At 43.1% G+C, this 25,564-nt stretch overlaps 1 protein-coding gene across 1 annotated transcript; it reads right to left on the bottom strand.

The window, feature by feature from the left end:
- Nucleotides 1-10,806: 10,806 nt before the first annotated feature.
- Nucleotides 10,807-11,967, bottom strand: LOC308119161 (zona pellucida-like domain-containing protein 1; the record flags this gene model as incomplete). The annotated part of the gene is made up of 1 exon (XM_080479008.1): nt 10,807-11,967. The coding sequence occupies one exon, from the start codon at nt 11,965-11,967 to the stop codon at nt 10,807-10,809; it is 1,161 nt and encodes a 386-aa protein (XP_080335134.1).
- Between the last annotated feature and the right edge of the window lie 13,597 nt (nt 11,968-25,564).

Consider the following 25,564-nt stretch of genomic DNA (forward strand, 5'->3'; position numbering starts at 1 on the left):
GGTTTGAAATGTTTATTTCGAATATCAAGGTACGAAACAAAGAAAAGAAGGAAAAAAAGAAAAACAACAACAAAGTTTACTCTCAAATAAATAAATAAATGAATAACAGTAATAATAATATAAAAATGAATCAAGAAAAACATAATGAGATGAATATTCGAAAAGGAGTGAGAGGAGGTAAAACTTATATACCTCTTGCATTTCCCACGATAGTACTGAAGTTGACTTTAATTTAATTAACACCTGTGTTTTATACAAATACAACTAATGGAAGTTCAGAAATGATCTATCTATCTATCTATCTAATCATGTAATAGTATGATATAATTTTTTACATACCAAGAATTTATATCAATAAAAAAAATCTAATTTATAAATAAAAATAATGTTGACTGTTTGAATTAATAAAAAAAAAAAAAAAAAAAAGGTACTCTATATTTACTTTAAATTACTGTAGATTAGCAATTGTATTAAAAAAGTAATGGAATAATTTTAACAGGTTCTGAATATACTATAAGTGATTATTCACTTTGAATAGTACCTTGATTGTTTTGATTCATTATTCTGAGTAACTAAATTCCAGTGATGTGCCATTTGTACTTGATTACAGTTACCAGTTACTTTTTTGAAGGAAAAAAGTAATGGAGTTACTTCACCAGTTATGCAAAATTTAAAAAAAAAAATAATATAATATAAATAATAATTTCTAAGTAATTAGTTAAATGTTTTGCTCAAGTTATTTAAACATGTATTTTCAAAAAGTTGCATTTGTCTCCCTCCTGTCTCCGTCCTGTCACCCCTCCTGTCTCCCTCCTGTCTCCCTCTTGTCACCCCTCCTGTCTCCCTCCTGTCACCCCTCCTGTCTCCCTCCTGTCTCCCTCTTGTCACCCCTCCTGTCTCCCTCCTGTCTCCCTCCTGTCTCCCCTCCTGTCTCCCTCCTGTCACCCCTCCTGTCTCCCTCCTGTCTCCCTCCTGTCTCCCCTCCTGTCTCCCTCCTGTCACCCCTCCTGTCTCCCTCCTGTCTCCCTCCTGTCACCCCTCCTGTCTCCCTCCTGTCTCCCTCCTGTCTCCCCTCCTGTCTCCCTCCTGTCACCCCTCCTGTCTCACCGAGTGTCTCCCTCCTGTCTCCCTCTTGTCACCCCTCCTGTCTCCCTCCTGTCACCCCTCCTGTCTCCCTCCTGTCTCCCCTCCTGTCTCCCTCTTGTCACCCCTCCTGTCTCCCTCCTGTCACCCCTCCTGTCTCACCGAGTGTCTCCCTCCTGTCACCCCTCTTGTCTCCCTCCTGTCTCCCTCTTGTCACCCCTCCTGTCTCCCTCCTGTCACCCCTCCTGTCTCCCTCCTGTCTCCCCAAGTGTCTGGCGGCTCGTCCTTTATGGGCAGAGAGGTGAGGCAGCACACCTGATTCCCATCAGGGGCTTAATCACCTCTCTGCCACAGTCTGGTATTGTGAGGTGATGACAGTACCTCAGGTGATGGAGTTAGTCGTATCCTAAAAGTATGTTGTGTCGCTCAGTATCCTGGGAGCTGCAAAGTGTCCCTGAACTCACCACCAAAGTACCCGTCTCATTCAGGTGCAAATGGCTCCATTTTTCTCGACTGCGTCAACAAGACGCCAGATGTGTGCTGCTGCTGCAACGAAACCCCCAACAGTCCGTAAGTGACAAATGAAAACGGAGGAGTAGGAAGATGGAGGGAAGCAGAGTTGTGGGAAGACGGAGAAAAAAACCCAGAGCGGAAGCAGCATTTAAAGAGGAAAAAGGAACCAGGTAATAATTTTAGATGTCGACCTGGGGACTTTGACGTAACGACTTCCACAGACACACAACATTCCCAGCGATTTCACCCCCTTCATTCATGTTGTGTCTGTCCCCCCCCCTTTCAGTCTCCTCTGCCCCCCCATGAGGGGCGATGATGTCAGCTCCAGTATTTCACAGCCAGAAGCAGGCGATGACATGGACATTTTGGCCTGAGAGTTCTCTTCAGCCTTGGACATGGTGTTGCGATTACACGCTCCACTGCAGGTCCAACATGCCAGGGATGAAGGGGTGATGGTGTGTGTGTGTGTGTGTGTGTGTGTGTGTGTGTGTGTGTGTGTGTGTGTGTGTGTGTGTGTGTGTGTGTGTGTGTGTGTGTGTGTGTGTGTGTGTGTGTGTGTGTGTGTGTGTGTGTGTGTGAGCACTTTCATAGAGTACCGCTCTATCCTCCCCTCACCTTGTAAAACACAACACTGATCGAGATCCAGAGGTGCAGCGAGGTCGACGCCGTCCACTGGAAAAAAGCTCTTTCCTCCCCCGTGGTGGCGGCGGGGGCCGACCCACCGCCGGCACTTCCGGCTCAAATGGGCTCCCACACATCAGCCCGGTCCAGAGGAGGGCTTTCTGCGGTCTGTTTTAAAGTGTACAGTATATCAATCTGTAAGCAGGAGGAAACCAGAGCAAGATCATTTCTCTCCTGCTCTTTTTGTTTGTTTTTTGGACTTTTACAGCCAGTTTGGGTTTCATGGCCACAGCAGGTGAAAACCTGAGCAGGATTACAGTCACTAAGGAGGAGGAAGGGACCGGAGCTGCTGAAACCCCAGAGCTGGGCTTTATAGAAGGAGGTTAAAAGATTGTGGAGCTTTTTCTGCCTCTGAGCCAAGAAAACCCAAGGAAAACCTGAGCAGAGATAAGGGTGTGTGACACCTTACAGTATACAGTATATCAGCATGTGGTGAGAGATTCTTTCCTTCAGTGTAAAACAATCCTCAGGTGGTCTTATAACATTTATGAAACTGTTCAGCCATTCTGCTCCCTCCACTCTGACGGCCAGCCACACCCACCTCTGCTCCACCTCTGCTCCACTCTGCCAGCCAGCCACACCCACCTCTGCTCCACCTCTGCTCCACCTCTGCTCCACCTCTGCTCCACTCTGCCAGCCAGCCACACCCACCTCTGCTCCACCTCTGCTCCACTCTGCCAGCCAGCCACACCCACCTCTGCTCCACCTCTGCTCCACCTCTGCTCCACTCTGCCAGCCAGCCATCTCATCAAGGCAACTCCCCTCACCTGCTCTCAGTCAGGCTGGTTCAGTATAAAGAATCCTGCTCTCCACTCACCCACTGCCAGATTGTTGTTCTCCTGCTCACACTCAAGACCTTCCAGCACTAATTTCCTAGGACTCAATCCTGTTACCAACTCTGCCTGCCTTTGACCAGCCAACCTTGCCTGAACCCTGCTTGTTACCTCAGCCTTCTGTCCCTGACCACAAGTATCCGGTAATTCCCTTTTGAATAAGAGACTCTTGTTTTTGCCACACTGGTGGCTGCCCTGTCTGGATCTTCGCCTGCTGGACAATCTGTTTGCAATCGCCTGTATCACCTTCAAACTTCATTAAAGCCTTCACCAACGGTATCTGTGTGTTCGCTGTGCTGCTACTGGATCACAAACACACCCGTTACAGAAACAGCATTACACCGTATTGGGAAGTGTCACTGACAAAGGAGGGGATTCCCTCAAAATGGTCAAACAACATGCTTCTCCTGGCTCAATCGTACCGTTTATTAATTAAAAGACTCTTTTAGGATTATAGAAGAGAATCAAATAAATCAACACCTGGGAAGACTTTCTGAATGGCACAGTAACATGGAACCACAAATGGAGGGCATCTAAAGCCTCGTTTCCACTGCGCAGTATGAGCCGGTACAGTACTGTAGAATATGGTGTGGTACTGTACAGTGTGGTACAGCAAGGGGGTAGTTACAATTGCAATTGTGTGATTGTTGCAATGATTCAAATATGATGTACTGTTGGTTCTTATTATTTTGTAGTACATGAACACACCGTTAGAGCGTGTGTGTGTGTGTGTGTGTGTGTGTGTGTGTGTGTGTGTTTTGGGGGGTGGAGGAGCAGGTCAGTTAATCTCTACCTCAGTTCAGTAATGTTGAAACTCATGGCTACAATAGTAACACACGGTGACTTGGATAAGTAACTTTAATCTGACTACTGGTTTGGAAATAGTAACTCATTAGTTAGTGGTCGTATGAGAGTAATGCGTTACTCTAATACGACCACTGCAGAAGGGATCACCTGGAGCAATACGACTGTCATCCCTGAGCTGGTCTATATGATGTGATGTTAACTGGTTTGAATCTGCCAGCAGGACAATGCTGAGACTCTCTGACACTCAACCTCCAACAGTTTGCTTCAGGAGGCCATCCAGCATGGAAGTCACATGATCAGCTGTGGTCACCGCAGAAGAGGATCACCTGAAAGACACACGACAAACTAAAAGCTGCCCAGCTTCATCCTTCATCCTCAACTCCCGCTGCCATTGTTACAGCTTCAATTAGGCGTCTGAAGAACTTGACACCATCACATCCGCTGGCGATGGGCCCTCTTAAACTGTCGGTATCAGCTGCTCCCCGGGAGCCCGCGCAGCCGGCCCACTTGTGAATTCTTCACACTATTGTGGAGGTGTGACGTCCACGTTGGACTCATCAGACTTATAACATAGGTGAATTATCCGGCTCACAGGAGCTGACCGCCATACTTCATTCACAGGAATCCGGCAATGACAGCCGCCTCCCCACGGAGGAATAAACATGCAGTCGTCACTCACCACGCCGCCGTCCGCTCACACTTCATGACACATCTGCACACTTCGACATTGAGAGATCAACCCTGTTCAAGGAGTGCACCCAAGGAGAACGTAGACGCATGTAGCAGCTCTGCACTCACTGACTTCATTGTCATATCAGCAAAAAGGAATGAGTGATTGTAAATGTCAGTGAGAGGTTTTTCTGAGTGACATCACCTCTGCCTTTCTAATCCGTTGTTAGGAAAGTAAAAGATTTATTTCGTTAAATGTAATTTTATCATCTGGCGCCTCTGGTGCCATTGACAGTCTCACTTCTATAGTACAGGTTGCTTTTTAGAGCTTGAACTACATCTTGAGGTCACAGTGAAGAACTCACACATTTGGAGAAACAACTTTTCTTTAAACTTCTTAAGATTCTATTCAGAAAGTGACACTGATGTTGACTTTGAAGAGGAAATAATAGAATATGGTACAAGTGCAGACAGGTTGGAGAAATGTTATGTAAAGAGTCTGGCCAAAGGAGTCAATGATTTATTTAAATAATCCGAGGAGGAATGAAGAGGCTGTCAGACGAGTAAACATGAGTTTGTGTGTAAACATACATATTACAAAATCAATTACAATGCTTAATTACACTATCATTCTTTGTTTTAAATGAATAAATCTTAAATCTAAAAAAAGGCTTCAATGCTCAATTTTAAAGTTGTATGCATGCGAGTTACCTGAGGTTGATAAAAAAGATATTTACAAAGCTTTGCACATAACTTAAATAGCAGATCTGATCATTTCATTGAGTGAGTTTCCAGAAACAAGGCCAACCCTAATATTTTCCCTCACTGAGGAAGGAAGGACAGCATTTCTTTGGAAAGCTTCCTGGTTTCGTGATACATCTGTAAGAAATGGTTGAATAATTGTATTTGTTTTGAGCGAAGCAGAGATGAGATGTACATTTGGAGACAGAAAACAAATGAAGTGAGACACAGAGTTGTGAGTTTGTCCATCGCTCTCTGGAGCTGCAGGATGTCGGTGTGCTGCTGATGTGATATATGAGACCCCCACTGTTTGCCCATGCCAGCTCCATAGGAGGCCGTTTCATCTCTCTCTGCAGGGGAAGACCAGATTTACAGTTTTGAAACCGTACGCCTGTATATAATCTTTTCCAACTCACCAATCTGCATCCAGCGAAGAAAAACAAAGTGAGGAAACAAAGATGGAAAAAAATTAGGAACCCGGCTTCGTGTACAATGAAATAAGCAGTCGTTCAGATGTGGGTCAAAATGTAAAAGCCCAACAGTTCAGCTCACAAACATTTATGCTTTTTATGTTGTTTTTTATTTATTCATTTTGTTTCCCCACACACATTGTCTGGTGGACAAACTCTCGTCCCGATGGACACACTCCTGTGTTAATGGACAGCAGGTCTTCCTCCTCCTGTTTCCTCCGTCTTCCAGCCTGCCAGCCTCCTGCTGCTCAGTCATAAACTCACATAATATGTTTAGCATATTGTGGCTCTACGATCGTCTCACTGCTGCTGCTCAAGGCCGCTCAGCGTGATCATATAAGCACAACCAGGCGGTTACAGGCCTTCGTAGGATATGGAACACTGATAGAAAGTTTCTCAGGTGAAACATAAAGGAAACCAGGAGGTTTCTTATTTCATTACAGGATTTTATCATAGCTCTTTGTTTTATATGATACACCGTTTTTTTTTTTATTTCTTGGCAGAAAACCTTCCAGTCCACATTTTGATTTATACACATGTACAAGAGACGTAACTTCTGCTCTTTAGGCAAAACTAGCCAGATAAGTTAATGAAATCTCAGACAGACTTTCAAACGAAACGCCTCCAAGTGGAATACATTGTTTACAGACAACATTTTCAAGTGAAAAGGGAAAAGTCATGGCGCTTTGGGCCTCTGTCTACACAGCAACGGTGCTCAAAACTACTGACAAGGCAACTTTTTTGAAAACGCTTCTCATTTTTGTGTTAAATGCTACAACTCCTGCAGGTAAACAGGGGAAAACGTAACTTCTCTGAAATGCTGCAAAAGCCTACCACAGCCCTCGTAAACAGTTCTTCTGCTCATGCTCAGTAGATAGACAATAACAACAGTGATGTTTCCTCCAGAGTGTCAGGACTCCCAGTCCATATTCTCCTGGACTTGGTTGGTTTGTGTTTCAGAATCCCCCATAATAACAATGCAACATTCGTCTGTCCACTAGAATGTCTGTACTTGCCATTGCTAATGTTGATAGTGTGTTGTTCTCTGCGCTTGTGTGGTTTCATAACAAAACAAACAGCATCCAGTAGTGTACCTGCATGAACTCTTTATAAAAAGCATGCAAACTGAAAGTGCAATGTGTTTACATGAAAGTGTGTTGTAGCACGCTTTCCACAGTAAACGAGGGCTTTAATCTGCAATCCCTTCTACATATTTTATTCTTATGCACTTCCAGCAGTTTCCTAATGTTCAAGCAATGATAATATATGATTATTGTAATCTAATCAACTTGCCCTGCCTTTTGCCCATTGCCAGATGGAAAGCACTGCAGCCAACCCTGATGCGACGCCTCACGTCACTGATGCAGATAAAGAAGATGAATGTGTGGACACCAAGGCAAAATCCATTTTGTGATGATCTAAACTGTTTCATAGAGAACTTAAAACATGTCAGAGTGAATCTCTCGTTAATTTGGAGTGACGCCTTTAGAGATGTATTCAAATGAAATGTATTGCTATAATGCTGGATTCCTCCTCCCCTCCTCTGGGACACACTTCACTTCAAATTTACAGAAAGTCTTTACTTCTTTGAAATGTAACCAGTCAATGAGATTTTGTGACACCAGGGGAGTTCTGCCTCTGAGATTGGATTTAAGTTTCATTCTGTGCATAAATGAAATCCAACCTGCTGTGAGCATACATACGAACATGCCAGCTGGAGTCAGCGACAGTCGGGCAGACAAATGGACTTCCAGAAAACTAAACTAGGAGAGGAGATACTGAGCCTCCTCGTGAGGGTTATCCCACCATGAGAATAAATTTCATAGAAAATATAATACCTTTACACAGGAGATCCTTGAAATAACGAGCCTCCTTCCTCTTACCTTCCGTTTGCTCTCTCGTTTCTTTTGCTCTTATCATTAATGCAGCAAAATGCTGCAATAGTTCAACCCCCAACATGATTCTGGGAAATGGATCAATGTTAGATTTGCTCATTCCTACAGAAAATACTGATCTGATCAGGTTAGTATGATCACCTCCTCCACGTGCGGTGTGTGGGCCGGCAGTCTAACCAAGCCAAAGGTTTCATTCTAACTCTTTTCCATCTCTTTTCTATCCAGTGTATTTTTCTTTGACAGACGTGGAGCTGCTCAGCTTACAGACCTTTGGCATGCAGTGACCTCTCCACAGACCTGAGTTATTCCGTACTCACCAATGATTCTCAGGTTTGACTTCCTTGAGGAATCATCAACTATTTGATACACTTAATCCTTTTTTGATTTTTTGGTTCCATTTTATCAAACTGATTGATGATTCTATCATTTTATGACTGAATCCAGTCGACCAAGTGATTGTTTTATCATCTTGTTCTTATATTATGGTCTCTTTTGAGCTGAGGCATGTTCATTGTATTTAGTTTAATGGTCTGTGACAGTCTGTAATTGCAGTGGTAAATTAAAGAAAATACAACCATAATTCCTGTATATCAGGGGTGTCAGAAATGTTCACGTTCAGGGACCACATTAGTCTAATTTCATCTTGAATGGGCTTGACTGGTAATCTTGTGCCATAATAACCTTTAAATTCAAACTTCATTCAAAAGGTTTTTTCTTGGTTTTCTTGCAGAGACATTTGTGTAAATTCACAAAACCAATTTGTAATTTGGTGGTTTGGCGGGTCACATTGGAGAGCCTTGCAGGCCGGTTTTGGGCCACGGGCCTTATGTTTGACACCTTCACTGTAAATCCTTATAGCACACATGCATGAAGAAAATGTTGCCTGCTGGAAGCAAGTCTAAACGTTTTGTGGTGCTGTGTGAGTCGGTCGAAAAGAAATGTGATCAAAGAAGAAAAACAAAACAAACTTACGGCATCAGAAATATTCTGTTTGAAAATGGTAAAATAGCTTTGATAAGCCTAAAATCAGGCTTTTCATGACATACTGTATAAGTCTTGATTTCTTTTTTCACTTTCCAACAAACATAGAATTTTAGCTTTTCACATACAATATTGCTGTTGATTTTGAAATTTACTACGCTTTTTTTGTTTCTGACAATTATACAAAGCAGGAAATCACCTGTCTAGTAAAATACAGAGCTGGAAACAAGCTCAATGAATTGTTCGGTAGAATGTCTCTTCTCAGGTCTGGTAGGATAACCCTCACGAGGATGCTCAGTATCTCCTCTCCATTCATCAAGCCTTTGTTTCTGGAGGACATCACAGAGAGGTGGGCAGCAGTGGCCCAGTGGGGTCAGAGATATACTGCCTTGCGTATTCACATCGTCAGGCAGCTTCCTCTTCTGACATAAACACTGGGCCGTACGGGGAAAAGAGGCCGGTCAGAACCCCCGGAGACTCTCACAGAGGAGGAGCGCTTTAAGGGGTTTGACATACAAACGTCTTTTCATCAGAATGCCATGCAAGACTCGGTTAAATGCTTCATTTACTTTACTGTTATGGAAGCATGGAATGTGCGGCTGTATGTTGATATTATTGTGTTTAATAAAGGTTCCTGTGTGAGAGAGAGACAGAGAGGAAAAAAGCTTAAATACATGTTTTTCTGTTATTTTTATTGTGATTTCAGTTGTTTTGAAAAGCTCTTCAGTATGTTCTTAATGTTTGTTCTACAGCAGTTTATGGCCTCTGCTTCTTTTGAATATCTTTGAAAATCTTTGTTTATACATTGATAATATTGAAACATGCCATTAAAAAGATATTGACCAGCGGTGCTGTAGAGCAGATGGCCAGGAGATATATAAAGTATGTGAATATATAAATATATTTGTGTGTGTGCATGTGTTTCTGTGTTTTACATTGATAACTAGTGATCTGCCCTGCACATGGACCTTTTCTTAATCCTGCATGGCAGTGGATCACAGCCTTGAATCTGGGGTCTCGGCAGCAAACCTTAAAAGCAGCAGATATTAAAAAGAGGCTGGAGACTTGATGAACTCTGTCAAACTCAAATCACAAGAGTGAGCATTTCCACCAGCATTTGGCTTCACTGATAGTTTTGCAGAATCAGTGATGTAGGAGTCTGCAGCCTTTTTAGACGCAGCGGAGGAAAAAAAGGTTTGGAAAAATTGTTTTATGATGGTTTTGTATATTTGTATGATATACTTTACATTGATAAATCCGTCATGTTATATGTGCTGATGCAGATCTCAGACTGGACTCGTTTTGGACAATACTGCTCTTTAACCATAACACAAAGTTCAGAACAGGCTTTCAAGACATAAATAGGAGAAACAACTTATTCTCTTGCATTGTTTTATTTGATACAGCAAAGAAAATACAGAGTAATGCCTAAAAGTCCAGTTAATGCTGAGCAACAAACAATCATGTTTTCTTCTTGTTTTACAGTCATTTTATACATTCTTTTTTTTCTCAATTAATTCAAAACAGACAGTGTTGACAAGGCTTTGATTCGCTGTCATTAGTCAGCGTGAATTGTGGGTAACTTTACAAAGTGAACTGAGCATCAACAAAGATACTCTTGCACCGGATAATTTAGTCATTTTGGTGTAATTGTCCTATTTGTTTAGTGGGATTAAATAAATTAGAGGCATAATACTTTGAAAGGTACTTGGACGGCACTTTCAAAAGACCCCACACACCAAACACTCCACACAGAGACTGAAACACTTACTTGAAACATTACATCCTATCATATCCACAGCCACCATATTGTTCTATCATTTCAAAGCTTATAAAGTGCAGACATGCAATAACACCTAAAGCTTTTATCTGTTCAGATATTAATTAGATTTTCAATGCTAACAAAATCTACTGTATCTCCTCTAATGATCCATATCTCTTCCTACAATCTCCCCAGTGCTGGAACACAGTCAGGGATGCAGTGGCAGACATACAATCTCCCCACAGATTACAGCCATGAGTTAATCCCAGTTCTCCACCACAATATTACAAAGAGCGAGCTTTCACAAAACACCACAAGAAGTGTTTTTCCCACAGCCTGTATTCTGTTTTTTTCAGCTCGCTGATGCCTCCTTAGTTCCTGAGCCTTTTATAAAACAAGGCTGCAACACAGAGGGCAATTAAACAGGCGAAGGCGAGGACACCGACGGCCGCACCGAGCCCAACGGCAGAGTCTTCTTCCTTCTCCGCAATGAGGGGCTTCTCTTTGGACTCGTTGCTCTCGGCTCTGGTGATGATCCTCGGAGATGTCAGGGTGTACGTCTGAGTGATCCCTTCCACGGATGTGTCAGAGGTGCTCCTCTTCCTCCTGCGGTTGCACTGCTTGAAGGTGCTGCAGGTGCTCGTCTCACACAGACGGGTGATGCAGTGCAGGAAGTAGGTGGACACAGTCTCGTTCTGCTGCTCGATGAAGCGGAAAGCCGGGAACTTGAAGCGGGCGGTCTGGCTGTCTCCGTTCTCGATCATGGTCGTGAGCTGATCCTTGGAGCAGGGCACGAAGAGGTTGAAGAAGCTGGAGTTGGAGGGCAGAGGCGAGATGGAGGCGTAGCACCGATCGAGGAGGACGTGATACTGGCCTGTCAAGTTGGTGGCTTTCACCTCAACAAAGACATCAGTCCTCAGCTCGATCCCCAGCTCTGGAATGACCATGGGTTGGGTGTAGTTGGCATCAGTGAACAGCTCCATGCTCAAAGTGCTGATGAAACTACCATTGTTGTCCTTGACTGAAACGGAGGAGGCCGACACATCCACCTGGGTGTTGTTGATGAGGTATTCTAACGGGTAGGCGCAGGAGTAGTAATACTTCAGCTCAGCGTTGTAGGTGATGGTGCCAGTGGTAGGATCGACGGATCGAACGATGCCGCTGATGTTCACGGTCTGGATGTTGGAAAAGTCAGAGAAAATTCCAGTTCCCGCAGCACTGGTGGTCCTGAATATGCTTCCACAGGCATGGGTCATGTTGAGGGGGAAGTTAAACCGAGCCACAGGCGGAGACACAGACTCATCCAGGGTGGCTCTACAGGACGAGCCCATTATATTGTTCAGGATCAAGAGAGTCTCATTGTAGCCAGTGTAGATGACAGGGCAGATCTGAATTGCCAGACCAATGGATGAGGTACCGCAAGTCACTGCAATGTCATTAAACTGCGGCCGTCTTGCTTCTGATCCACAGTCACTCAGCAACAGCTGACTACTTCTAACTATAAAGGAGAGTAACAGTAAAATAATCTTCATTGTAAGTCTTGGTCTGGGCTTGTTTTCCTGCTCTCTGCAGTAAAATCTTGACTTTGCTGAAAGCTGCTTGGTCGTCTCAGAATGTTTGGTGGTTAAGTCGTGGTCAGGGGTCTTTATAGGTGAGTCTGTCTTCTGGGATTGGTCCAAAACAAGGTCAGACACCTTGCTATTAGTCAACAACTGCATTGTATTAGGAGCTCCAGTCTGGACCATATCCTCAGGGCAGCACCTGAAACCTGAAGCATCTTGGTGTCTTGAATACAGAGACAATGGCGTTGTTCCTTTGTTGACTATGCTTTAAAATATAGATTTCTATGCCCCCCATTACTAAAACCTCATGAAGTAAGTGAACCATATGAGATGGATTACTGAATAACCTATAATACTGTGCTGGTTCTTCTATCTGAATTGAGTCTTCAGCAATGACCCAATTCAAATGCAGTGTATAGTAATTACTGTGAAATTACTTTAATTCCTACCGGACATTTGTGTTGAAGTATCCACAAATTAGCTGAAAAAATAGATAATAATAAAATTAAATGTATAAGTATAGGAAAAAAACACACAAAATAGTCTCAACCAAAATACATATATTTGAATTTCAATTTATTTATTTATCAGGGGCAGTGCAATATACATAGAAAAAACGTGATGTGTTGCACATAGAGTATGTAGCTTGACACTAATTTGCAACTCTCGTCCCTGCTTATTGTAAATATTTAAACAACCCTATGAAATAAAAAAAAAAGAACTGTGTGGTATTTAAAATGTGTGTTGGAGTGTTTTACTTGTGACAAATGTGAAGCGCCTCAGCTTATTGTCTTGTTTCACAGTGCTGAATAGTGGTTCGCTATTGTTGCCAGCATATGGTGCGTTTGGAGGCGAATGATGAAAGAACAACCTGTTCCTGCTCAAATGATATAAAGGAAACTGAATCTATGGGGTGTCAGTGGAGACAAAGATGGTTTCTCTGACAGAGACCAGGCGTGGGGTCAATAGCATAAGTACAGTGTAACCTATAACATGCTGCCAGCACCCAAACTAATACACACTGATACACACTGATACACAATGATACACAATGATACACAATGATACACACTGATACACACTGATACACTGCAAAGAGGTTTGAAATGAATGGAGGTCATTCACAATATGCAGCTTTTCTATCTGAACTCTGAAGCAACATCCTTTGACCCTTGACAATCACTAATCTGAACAAAGTCTTCTTGTTTACATATTCGTCCATTTGTCCTGACACCAGTTCGTCTCAGTTGGTGTGTTGGGGCTGTGTATCCCTGCTCACCATGGGGGAGGGCTGGGGACACCCTGGACGGGCCACCAGTCCATCCCAGGGCACACAGAGACACAGACTGTACTTACATTCACACCTGCAGGCAACTTCAAGTTAACATTCCCCTCTTGTGCCTGGTGGAAACCCACGCATTCCCAGGGAAAACATGCAGATCTCACACGGAGAGAAAGTCAAGCATGAGCTGGAATTAGTCATAATCTCACTCTGGAGGAAACAGGATTAACGAGGAGACCCAGGCGGCCCAGTAACAGTCCACCTTTGTTGTTTACTGCTAAGTTATCCTGTGACCTTCCTGTTACTATTTCACTGTTTTATTATTGGATGTAATGAGGAGAAGCAGAGTGACTCACTACACCACCTTGTGGTACATTGTGGTATTACAAGACTGACTGGGCAGCAGTGGGCTGGTTAGCTTGTTATCCCCAGAAGATCTCTCATCGGAATGCTGTTAAATGTAAACAAGCTGTTTTTTGTTAATGTTACCGACTGAAATATTGCATATCATCAATTTAAAGAAAAAGGATTGCGTGATCCTACTCCAAATTAAAATTTCAATACAAGCCATATTATAGTCATGATATATTCATCAAAAGAAATTACAATAAATATTTAGTAAGGAATAGATACATAGAATTAATAAAAATAGCTGTATTTCCGTATTTGCTAAACATCAAACTTTTTTTCCTTTATAACTTAGTCTTGTTTACTTTGTGATCTTTGGGAATAAGCCTGATCAGTAATAAGCAGAAATATAATTATACAATGAAAAATACTCTGAAATCTCTATAAAACCTGGATCTAAAATACAAATACTGACACATATATATTTCTTAAGTCTCAATAAAGAATTACTTTGAACAGAAAAACTATAATTCTATTCCCACAAGGGTGGAGCAGAGCATTAAAGAAGTCAACAATAACAAGATGGTTATGCATGTTTGGAATTTTGATCAAAGTACTAAAAGGTCAAATTAAATATTGTGCTGAAAGTTGAGCAGGAGTCAGCAGTGCACCATGGTCACCACTTACTGCTGGTGGGTTATCGCCCCGAGCAAATTCCACGTCATGACCCACTTTTTTGCTTCAATAATAGGATACCTTCCACCTTTGTGTTCACACAGATGACGAATGATCCAAACCTAATTTCGCTGACAAGGTATTGTGTGTGTGAGAAACACAGGAGAGTGTTACGATCTGTTTGTCAAACGTCCTCTATTTGAGTTATACGTGGGAATCACCACTCTACCATACCAGTTCAGTCCATTACTGACTGTTCCAATCGGCAAAGACAGACTGAGCGATCTTCATGAGCCTGACGCTATCAAGGAGAAGTTAAGAGTATTTTAGATATTTTATTAAAACGCATCCTGAATGATACATTAGAAAGAGCCCCCATGTGCCTATAACCGATTCAGGTACTAAATGACTACTATAGTATGAAATGACCAGCTCCTGCACTTCATGTGTTCACTGTATCAACAAGTATACAAGGAAGTCGTTTCCTGTGTCAGACCCCACATCTGCCCTCCTGTCGGTCCCATTAAATCTCCCAGGTGAACTTTATTAATGACACCAGTTTGTGTGATGATGACATCAGACAGGAAGTGCGCAGGGGGATGAAAAACAGACTGTGTGTGAGCCCCGCTGTGAGTTTATTGGGGTTCAGGGATGGTGTTTGGAGGTTGATGGAGGGAGGGGGAGTTGTTGGCGAGTGTGGGGTCACCTGCTCTGGCACCCGTTCACCCCTGCTGTAGCTGCGCCGTTAAAACCATGTGATTAATGGGTCCGGACTCCGATTCAGCCGGAGGGTCCGCGGCGCTGAGGAGTCGCAGAGGCGGGAACAAGGAGAAAAGAGAAAAACGAGGTGGGAATTGTGTTTGGATGAAAAGTACAAGCCTGAGCCTCTCTTTTACTGCGCGGGTCGTGACCGGACGGCCCTCTGTTATGATTGGGCCTTATGGGTTATTTTGTCTAGCAGCGAGCAGCGGCGAGGTGATGATGGCTCTGGAGGAAGAGGAAGTGCAGCAGTGTGGGCTCCTATCATCAGAGAACACAAGCTGAGCTCTTAATCTGATACTCTGAACACAACTTCTGTTGCTTCAGATTGTAGACGGAATAATGCAGCGAGGGATGACGAGCCCACGGAGCTCCAACCACATGCTGCCGTTTAAGTCCCGGTGGCTCCGCGTCACTTTGACAAAACGTTAATGCTGAAGGTTTTTGTGACAATGTGACACTTCAATATAAGAATCGCTCAACGGCTTGGAGATCAAACCTTTGTCAATTCTCCACTGTGCTATTTGACTTATTTTTTACTCTTATTGACTTTTTTATTTTCTATTTCAAACCTCATATAATTATTGCTGCGTTTCCCACTGGAGATGAGGGAACTATGATATCAAATAGAAAAGATGTTGTTGGAAAATAAAGATCAATTAAACATAGATGGACTCCTTTGCGTTCACTGCTAAGGATTTTGGTTGACAAATTAGAAAATACATATTAAAAGTCATAACAAAAGAGCTGGAACAGCGAAACATACTGAATAAAACAGTTGAAACAGAGAAAAAAAATGAAATTAAAAAAGCTGTGATAAACGTCTAATTCCTGATTGGAGTTCTTAGATTTCACAACAAACCATCATCAAAACTCGGACAAATATTTATTAGCTTCATGATGTTGATTTTCTCAAATATGTTATAAGTCAGGTAATACATCTAACAAAATCTTTTTTTTTTGTCCCATAATGTGTGCATAGAATCGCCCCTCCTGCCACAATCCCTCCTCCACCTGTCGCTGCACCTGTTTTTATATATTGAGGTTGCTAGCGGTGTGCGAAAGGACCTCATTTTAATTTTCCAGTCAAACTCTCTCCACAGCTGACTTCCATCCCTCTCTTACATGTTGGACACATGTTTTCCCAAATTTTCTCATCCAACAGTTGTATTTAGCTCCAATTTCCATTGATGTTTAATATGTGTAGCCAGACATTTTTTATGTTTTTTTTTACAATATTGGCTTAATTCTATTTCAAGATGGCTAACATTTTTACACATTATTGGCTGGGATTAATTACATTAATGGTCACTATTACATTATTCGCTGCTACAGCATCTCCCTGACCTTCAGATATATTCCTGAGTCTCCCTGGTGGGAGGCCTACCCACATTCTGAAGACCACTGCTATAGTGATCCGGCTTTAAACTAACAAAAATCAGCACACACACACACACACACACACACACACACACACACACACACACACACACACACACACACACACACACACACACACACACACACACACCATACTAATTGAAAGCTCTTAGGTTTTATACTTTTTTCCGCCATTTCCTCCTCTGCTGGCTGGGTGCCGCTCAGCCATTATAGGCATTGACCTGATTCACACCAGATAATATATCACCCTGTAAAGCGAGCCACCATATAAGTTGACCCAACGCCTTATTGTTATGCTAAGGAAATTAAATGTCACATATGAAATGTTGTTAATGTTCAGAGCTACGACTTGTTGCATGGTTATTAGCACAGCACACGGGATTATGGAGTGATTTGGAAACTCTAAGGAAAATAGCCTTTGGGAGGAGAAGTGATGTGATAAGTTCACTAATGATCCACCAACAACATGTTAGTGTCAAGATAAATCTATAATGTATACTGTTCTGTGCAGCTTTAATCCCCCGTGCATGCCAGAATAAAGGTTTTCTTTTTACAAATCTGTGTGTCCTGTGTTAATAAAGCATAGGAAGCAGAGTAATGAGAGCACCACCTCCTGATGGTGCACACCTTCACCCTGAACCAGGTCAAGACCGCAGTGACAATACACTCCACTTTCCTCGGCTAATTTGAGACGTCACTGACCCGAGTTCAAACCAGAACGTCCTCTCACTCTGAACATTTTGCACAACAGCTGAAAAACCCCTAAACTGTACAAAGTGTTCAAAGCTGGAAAGCAGAACTGTGACAAGTTCCTTTAATTTAAGATCCACGGAGGTTGAAGCGATGCTGTGTGATTGGTGTTGTTAGATGAACTGGGAGTGAAGTGTTGAAGGTTTGGATGTTTGCTCGTGAGTTCATTGATCACATTTCTTAATATCAGAAACTGGAACCCCGACCCCACAAAGTCTAAATGAAATACTTGGATCATATGAATAAATGCTTAAGTCATATGAAACAGGCTGTTTTCAACATCTAAACTTCAATGTTAATGGCAAGAATTGTTTCACGGACCGACAAACACTACATTATAAGTAATATAAGTAAATACATTCTTATCTGTACTACCAGGGAGTTGAAAGTAAAACATTTTGAATCAGTGGATTTTTCTGGAACTCTATTTACACCGTGTGATTTATCTATCTGCTCAGTTTTATCCACACTGTCCTTTGTTTATTGTGGTTCTGTCAGTTTTCTTGTCACATTATGTTGTATATAAGAAAGAAAAATATATTTTTTAATTGGTTGTTACTGTCTTTCCTCCACTTATTTGACTGTATTTCATGTGAACCAGTCAGCTTTACTAACATAAAGGTGAGCCCTGGCTGACACCTTATACACTTTCATTGACTTTCAACAGAGCGGATTCACTTTCATTCTATTATTTTCACAATCCACAAAAAGACTAAACTTTATTCAAATTATATAACTGCTTTTTAAATGTCTCATATAACAGGTGAAGAATATTGTGAAGTATATTGTATAAGTATATTGGGGATGCAAGTCTTGTTGTATACGTGTATGTCACCTTGATGTTAAGATGTAGGTCATACCATTATGATGGTACACAATAAACTGTCAGATTATCTGTCTGTAATTCAAAGCTTTATTGCTACATTGAACCAGAATAAAAAGACATTGAGAGATCAGAGGAAATATTAAAAGCTGATCTCCATTTAGAGACGTGAGAATGAGCCTATTTTCTCTGGAGAAAGTCCTCGGATGTCCTCGGATGTCCTCGGATGTCCTCTCCAATCTGGGATTGGTAAATCATTGCAGTGAAGCCAAAGTCTGGTGTACACACTCCTGTTTTACTTTCTCATATACAAATGTCATTTTAACAAGCGTAGCGGTCTCGCTGTGATCGTAGGCTCTTCACGCGAGGACCCAAGTTAGGAACCTCCGATTTAGAGCATGAACACAATAATCCAAAAGGCCATTTCTGTACATTTTAATATGGCGCAGCGAGGTGGGAGTGTGTAAACATGACCGTGTGAGAGTTGGCAGAAGTAATCCCAGTATTTCCTGTGTGACAGAAATGTGTCCTAACTGTACTGACTGAAGTTTTGTTAGAGTGTTGATGTCTGTCACAGGAACACACACACACGCATGCACGCACGCATGCACGCACGCACGCACGCACGCAAACACACACACACACACACACACACACACACACACACACACACACACACACACACACACACACACACACATACACACACACACACACACACACACACACACATACATACATACATACATACATACATACATACATACATACATACATACATACATACATTTATGCAAAAAACTACTTGCTCAAGTACAAAAATCAGAACTAAGTGTCTTTTGGTTGATTCCTTCCACCGCAAATCATTTTGATGCTTTCCTGTCACAACCCCGGCGTTTAACCCAGATCACCCACAACTCAAGGTCAAGATTTATAATTATGCTGAAGAGGCAAAGCAATTTCAGCTTTATAATGAGAGGAAACCTTTGAAAGGCTTTGTGAATCGTTTTGGTGACAGTAGCTGGAGACGGATTTTATGCACATGCACATATTATAACTATTGTACTACTATGTTTGTCACACATCATGATTTAACTTGTATCATCCAAAATAAGTCCGTTCATCACTCTGATTTTTTTTTTCTGGAAAAACACTACCATTGAACTTTTTCTATTTTGGAAGGACTTTTATAAACGGAAACAGGAAGTCTTGGCAGTTTATCTCTTTTTGGTGGACTTGTGCAGCTTCAGTGTGGCTAAATGTTACCATCAGCTGATTTGATCCTTTCACTGGAACTCTCAAAGATTCAATCAAGGTTAAGACAAGGAAGGAGCCGGTGAGGAGAAAATGCAAAAACAATGACAAACCATTACGGATACATTTATCCCGAGGATGTGATTTGGAGTTTCCCACACATCCTGAAATAGATTTGTATGAATCCCACTTTCTCACACACACACCGTTCTGTTAGAGGCATGCTACGTGCAGCCTGGATTTATGAGGCACTGAATATTTCCCTGTGATGCCTGTTGCTGCCTTTCTCTTTCATGTCTTACTACACACACACACACGCACATGCATGTACACACAAGTGCGACTGTTGCCCTTTCATGTGTGAAAAGGGGGCAACTGCAGGGACCAGCTGTTAAGAACTGAGGCAGATATGTCATTTTTCCCGGCACAGTTGCTTTCCTGCAGCACGGCTTCCCTCTCTCTATCTGTCACACACACACACACACACGCACACACACACACACACACACACACACACACACACACACACACACACACACACACACACACACACACACACACACACAGATTCCTGTGCAGTTATAAAATGTCAGTGAATTTGACATGGTGTTAACGACCAATCACCTGGGAGAGTGTCTGGTTGGGTGGCACAGGGACTCAGTGTGTCGATGGCTCTTTAAGGTGTAATTTCGATATGAGAATACAATATGTTATATAATATATAACATCTCTTCAAGTCCATCTCTTCCCTCTTTCTTTCTTTCTTTCTTTCTTTCTTTCTTTCTTTCTTTCTTTCTTTCTTTCTTTCTTTCTTTCTTTCTTTCTTTCTTTCTTTCTTTCTTTCTTTCTCTCTTTCTTTCTCTTGCCTCCTTCCTGTCTCATCACTCTTTTCCATCGTTGCTCCTCTGCAAACTCTATAGCTTTAAAAACAAGTGGAGTTAGTGAAGTTTGTTGCATCACCTGCTGAATCACCTCTCCTCCTCCTTCTCATCATTCACCTCTCTTCCCCCTCCTCCTCCTCCTCCTCCTATTCCCCACTCCTCCTCCTTCTCATCCTTCACCTCCTCCTCCTCCCCCTCTCCTCCTCCTCCCCCCTTCTCCTTCTATTCCCCCTCTCCTCTGACTTCTCATCCTTCACCTCTCCTCCTCCCCTCTCCTCCTATTCCCCCTCTCCTCCTCCTTCTCCTCCTTCTCCTCCTTCTCCTCCTCCTCCCGCTCTCCTCCTACTCCCCCCTTCTCCTCCTATTCCCCCTCTCCTTCTCCTCCTCCTCCCGCTCTCCTCCTCCCCTCTCCTCCTATTCCCCGTCTCCTCCGCCTTCTCATCCTTCACCTCCTCCTCCTCCCCCTCTCCTCCTCCTCATCCCCCTCTCCTCCTCCTCCTCCCCACCACCCATCCTCCTCCTCCTTCCCCCTTCCCCTCCTCCTTCTCCTTCCCCCTCTCCTCCTCCCTCCTCCTCCTCCTCCCTCTCCCCCCCTCCTCCCCCTGTCCTCCTCCCCCCTTCTCCTCCTCCTCCCGTCCTCCTCCTCCCCCTTCCTCTCCTGCTCCCCATCCTCCTCCTCCTCCTCCCCTCCTCCTCCTCCTCCTCCTCCTGTCCCCTCCTCCTTCTCCTCCCCCGTCCTCCTTCTCCTCCACCCCCCCGTGGTTTTGAGTTACACCAGATGTGGAACCTCGCTGTTTGAGAGACTGATTGATTCTGAGGCTCACCGCAGTCCAGCTGTTGTATTTCTTAACTACTTGCAAATCAGGTTTCCTTACTCCTCTCTGCAGTATTTAGCGATGCAGCTGGACTCGGCTGCAGCTCAAACAAAATGTTTGGAGTGTGGTGCACATGACTGTCATGCAAGGCTGGTTAATTTGTACAATGCAACAATGCAATTTAAAGTTCTTTACATTGGCAAACATGGACAGCAAAAGCAATATGACAAGTGAAATAAAACTTAAATTCATTAAATTAAGATAAACAAAACAAAAAGTGACAAAGTTTTTAAAAACTGAAGACATCTAAACAGTCAAAACAAGAATGACGTCTCTTCTGTTTGCTGCTGTTTATTACTAAAATGTATTTTAGTCAGCGTTGAATCCGACCGACCGAGATGCTTTTGGCCTAAACCATTCAGACATTTGTCCACCAGTCATCGTGTTTTTAAATCTTTTCTTTGTGTGTCAGGAAGTCGGTACAAAGACCTGAGAACTGGACTGAACTGCTCCACATAGTACTTGTGAGGACTACATAGTCTCACCACATGAAAAATCAATACGACTTCTAAACCCACCAGCGAGTGAATATATCGCTCGTATGTGGATGAACAGAACCTTGAATTGAAGACGGGGTGACAGAAGCACCAGAGGCCGTCTGGGACATTTTTCTTCATCAAGTTCAACCTTTCACTTTGTTCAAGTGAAAAAAAAGTTCTGTGAGTGAAGCTGATCCATAACTATGATAGATTGCCCCCCCGAGTGTGTGTGTGTGTGTGTGTGTGTGTGTGTGTGTGTGTGTGTGTGTGTGTGTGTGTGTGTGTGTGTGTGTGTGTGTGTGTGTGTGTGTGTGTGTGTGTGTGTTGTAAAACGCTGCTCTGTCTTGTCCCAAAGTCTTTCCACATGCTCATATTTCGGGGAATGTCTTTCCTCTTGGAGCAAAATTTAAGCTCCAATGATAAAATCAAGAAAACAGTCAAACTAAAGTGTGAATAGTTTCAGTCAGAGGAGAAAGAATCAAGAAAACGTCTGTGACAACTAAATACAAGTAGAAGTACTGTTGACTCTGAATATGCGGTATTGATGCAAACTGTGTGTGCTGGTGATGTAAATAAAGTAGATGGCATGGTGTAAATTGTACATTATGAGTTTAAAAATTCTGTTTATTTCTAGTAAAGTTTGTATTTCATTACTGTGAATGTCACGGTCAGGGTTGGTCATTTGGTGGCAACAGTGGACCTCAGAGTCAATCTGCAGGAGATGGACGTATGACAATGTCCCCAAAAGGCCTGCAAACACAAGGTGTGTGTCTGATCATTGTGAGGAGCTGCTCCAGCTTTACACCAGTGGAGAAACCTTCCAGCTCACTATTTGAGGGGAACTACTTATATTAGGCTAAAGTGAGTTGATTCATTGAACGTGATGATTTAGGAATCGGAAGCAGAACGATCCACCGAAAGTCCTTACAAGTTTATCAAAACCAACATGTGTGCACATAGTATGTATTAAATGTGCACTATTCCCGTCACTGCGTGTTTCCATGACTGTGCATGTGCTTTGTGCTACACACCCTTCCGCAAGCACGCACGCACGCACGCACACACACACACACGCACACACATACACACACACACACACACACACACACACACACGCACTAGCAGCCCCCTCAGCATGCGTGAGTGTGTGAGCGCAGGTCTCCTGGGCCGGGCCATAACAGTGATGGATGGGCCGTGTGTGGAGGCCATTATTATTTGTTATGTGAGCGGGTGTGTGTGACTGGGCCGAGCGGGCCGTACACCTGCTGCGCGCCCAGAGAGCCCCGGTGAGCTCGGAGAACAGCTGGACACATTGATTTAGCGGTTCACTCCGCAGGCTGCAGGAACAAATCAAGCAACAGCTAATAAAACTGGCCTTTATGATGGCTGCTCCATTTGCCCTCCAAAACAACTGGCTACATCATGTGTTTTCCTAACGCCCGCCGCCACAAAATTAAATCCTGGGCTAAGGTGTCGCTTCTGGATGCTGTGGTGCTCGGGGCTTAATGTGTGCACTTAATGCTGCGGGGGTAATCAATGTTGCATGGTGGATGCGTGTTTGCATGCTCAAGCACTGGCATAAATGAAAGTGGTGTGTGGGTGTGTTTAGTTTTTTTGATGTTTGCACAAAGCTGTGTTTACCTTCACACCCCAGTGCTCACGTGATCAGTACTTTTCACGCTGTACTCCGGGTGAAAGCAGAGTTAAACAATGTTTGGTTATAGGAGTGTGTGTGTGTGTGTGTGTGTGTGTGTGCGTATGTGTTTGTGTGTGTGTGTGTGTGTGTGTGTGTGTGTGTGTGTGTGTGTGTGTGTGTGTGTGTGTGTGTGTGTGTGTGTGTGTGTGTGTGTGTGTGTGTGTGTGTGTGTGTGTGTGTGTGTGTGTGTGTGTGTGTGTGTGTGTGTGTTTTGAGCGGTTTCCTCTATTTTCAGAGTCAGCTCTGTCAGGGCGGCCGAGTGCAGCTGTGCAGTGCGACTGTGTGCTGGCAGATGAGACACTCGCTCTATTGTGAGTCCATTGTGAAGCTCTTGTCACACCTGCTGAGCTCATGGATACAGAGGAACAGATCAACTAAGCCATCGCACTTTGTTTTCCACACATTATACAACCAGAGAAATGTTGGCTATTTGTTTAACAGATGCGGCAGGCTGTGACGATGAAACTGGAACTGAGGTTTTCTGTGTTCTGCGTTCAACCCCAGTGTGTGAGATGCTCACTGAATTTTATTCATGTTTTGATCACTCACCACCTTTCAATGGTTGTTTCTTGGGCCAGATTAAAAAATAGTAGAATGTTTCTTCCATATCGGTTGTGATTTCTCCTGGCTGCTTCATCCATCCATCTTCTTAACACCTTTATCCACCTAAAGTCTGCAGGCTGCTGGAGCCTTTCCAATCTGACTGTTGGTGCAGGTAGGACACACCTGAGCAGGTCACACAAACAGAATTACACTCACATTCACACCTAAGAGAATTTTTTATTCTCACCGCTTAGTCTTTAATGCACATTTCTGAACTGTGGGTTGAACATCCGGGGGAAATCAACACACGCACAGAGAAAACTTTCAAACTTAAGTCAGGGATGCATTTGCTGTGAGGTGAGAGTGCTATCCACTACAGCAGCTTGTGGCCAATCTTTCACTTTTGTTACTTCAAAAGTCTCAGGTGGAAAATTGAACCTCACATATCCATGAAAATTCCAATCGGACAGAAGGTGAGAGGGTGTGGATGCAAGACATTGATGAGTGGTTGGAGTAGTGAGGTGGCCATCAATGCCACAGAGAGCTGGCATGTCTCCAGGATGGCAGCTGAAAACAAAGTGTGATGTTGTGGCTAATACTGTGACATTGTTAAATGGCCCAAATGGTAGTGAGTGGCACCATTTAGTGTCCCACTGCGAGGCCAATGAGAATGGACAGGCTTCATGGTGCAGCAAACTGAGCCTGTCAGCTTGCTGTTGATGCAGGGGATTTAAATTCTCCAGCAACTATAAATACATCCCAATAATAGATTTACAGGTCAACAAGTAAGAGATCAGAGGAAAGACAATGCAGAATCACAGCGGAGGAAGACTTGGTCACTCACAAAGCAGCTTCTTGGGTTGCAGAGGAAATATTTACAGCGATATCTCAGCTTCTCATGGCGCCGCCAGCATCTGCAGTAAAATCTGATTCAATAATTGGAGCAAAATGGAGAAGTTGAACGATTGCCTTTGACATTGTCGTCTCACTCTCTCCTGTGCTCTATGATATCTATTTCAGGAATCCTGAAAGGCAAGCCAGGACTGTAAAAAACAAAAAGAAATCAAAGCTGGACTTCAGATGTTAAAGCCATCAGCTGCATGTGTGTGTGTGTGTGTGTGTGTGTGTGTGTGTGTGTGTGTGTGTGTGTGTGTGTGTGTGTGTGTGTGTGTGTGTGTGTGTGTGTGTGTGTGTGTGTGTGTGTGTGTGTGTGTGTGTGTGTGTGTGTGTGTGTGTGTGTGTGTGTGTGTCGATGGCTTGCAGTAACCATCAATAAAGTACAGCATCCAAACTTTTAAAATACTTATTTTTTATGCTTATCTCCTCCAGCATTTAGTTAAAATCTGTCATGAGAGTTGTGTTGTTACCACGATTTATTTAAAAAAATACAACAGAATGAAGATCCAGTTGTCAAGAAGATTCTGTTCCTCAACACGTCAGAAGGCTGGAGGTTTTTCTTTCAATGCAAGATGTGAATGTAAAACAGTTAAAAGAATGCAAGCGAAAACAAAATAGTGCAAGAAAATCTGAATACATTTTGAAATTGTTCTTCTTTCATTCAGTCTTTTAGGGCGAACCTTCAATTTCTGTTGAGGGAAAAAGTGAAATGTGAAATATTCACCTTGTTCTATTAGCCTTTCTGGAATCAAACAACATGATGTCTGCAGCCCTCAGCAGAAAATACAAGCATCTCCCATCAGCTGTGGGGAGACCAGGAGTTGTGTTTGTTTGCTTTTCAGACACAACTGAATGTGCCTGCAGTGCGAAATGTTAATAAATGATGTTAATAAAGTGTTTCAAC

Source organism: Lipophrys pholis, assembly GCF_963383615.2.
Source record: "Lipophrys pholis genome assembly, chromosome: 13".
Classification (NCBI taxonomy): domain Eukaryota; kingdom Metazoa; phylum Chordata; class Actinopteri; order Blenniiformes; family Blenniidae; genus Lipophrys; species Lipophrys pholis.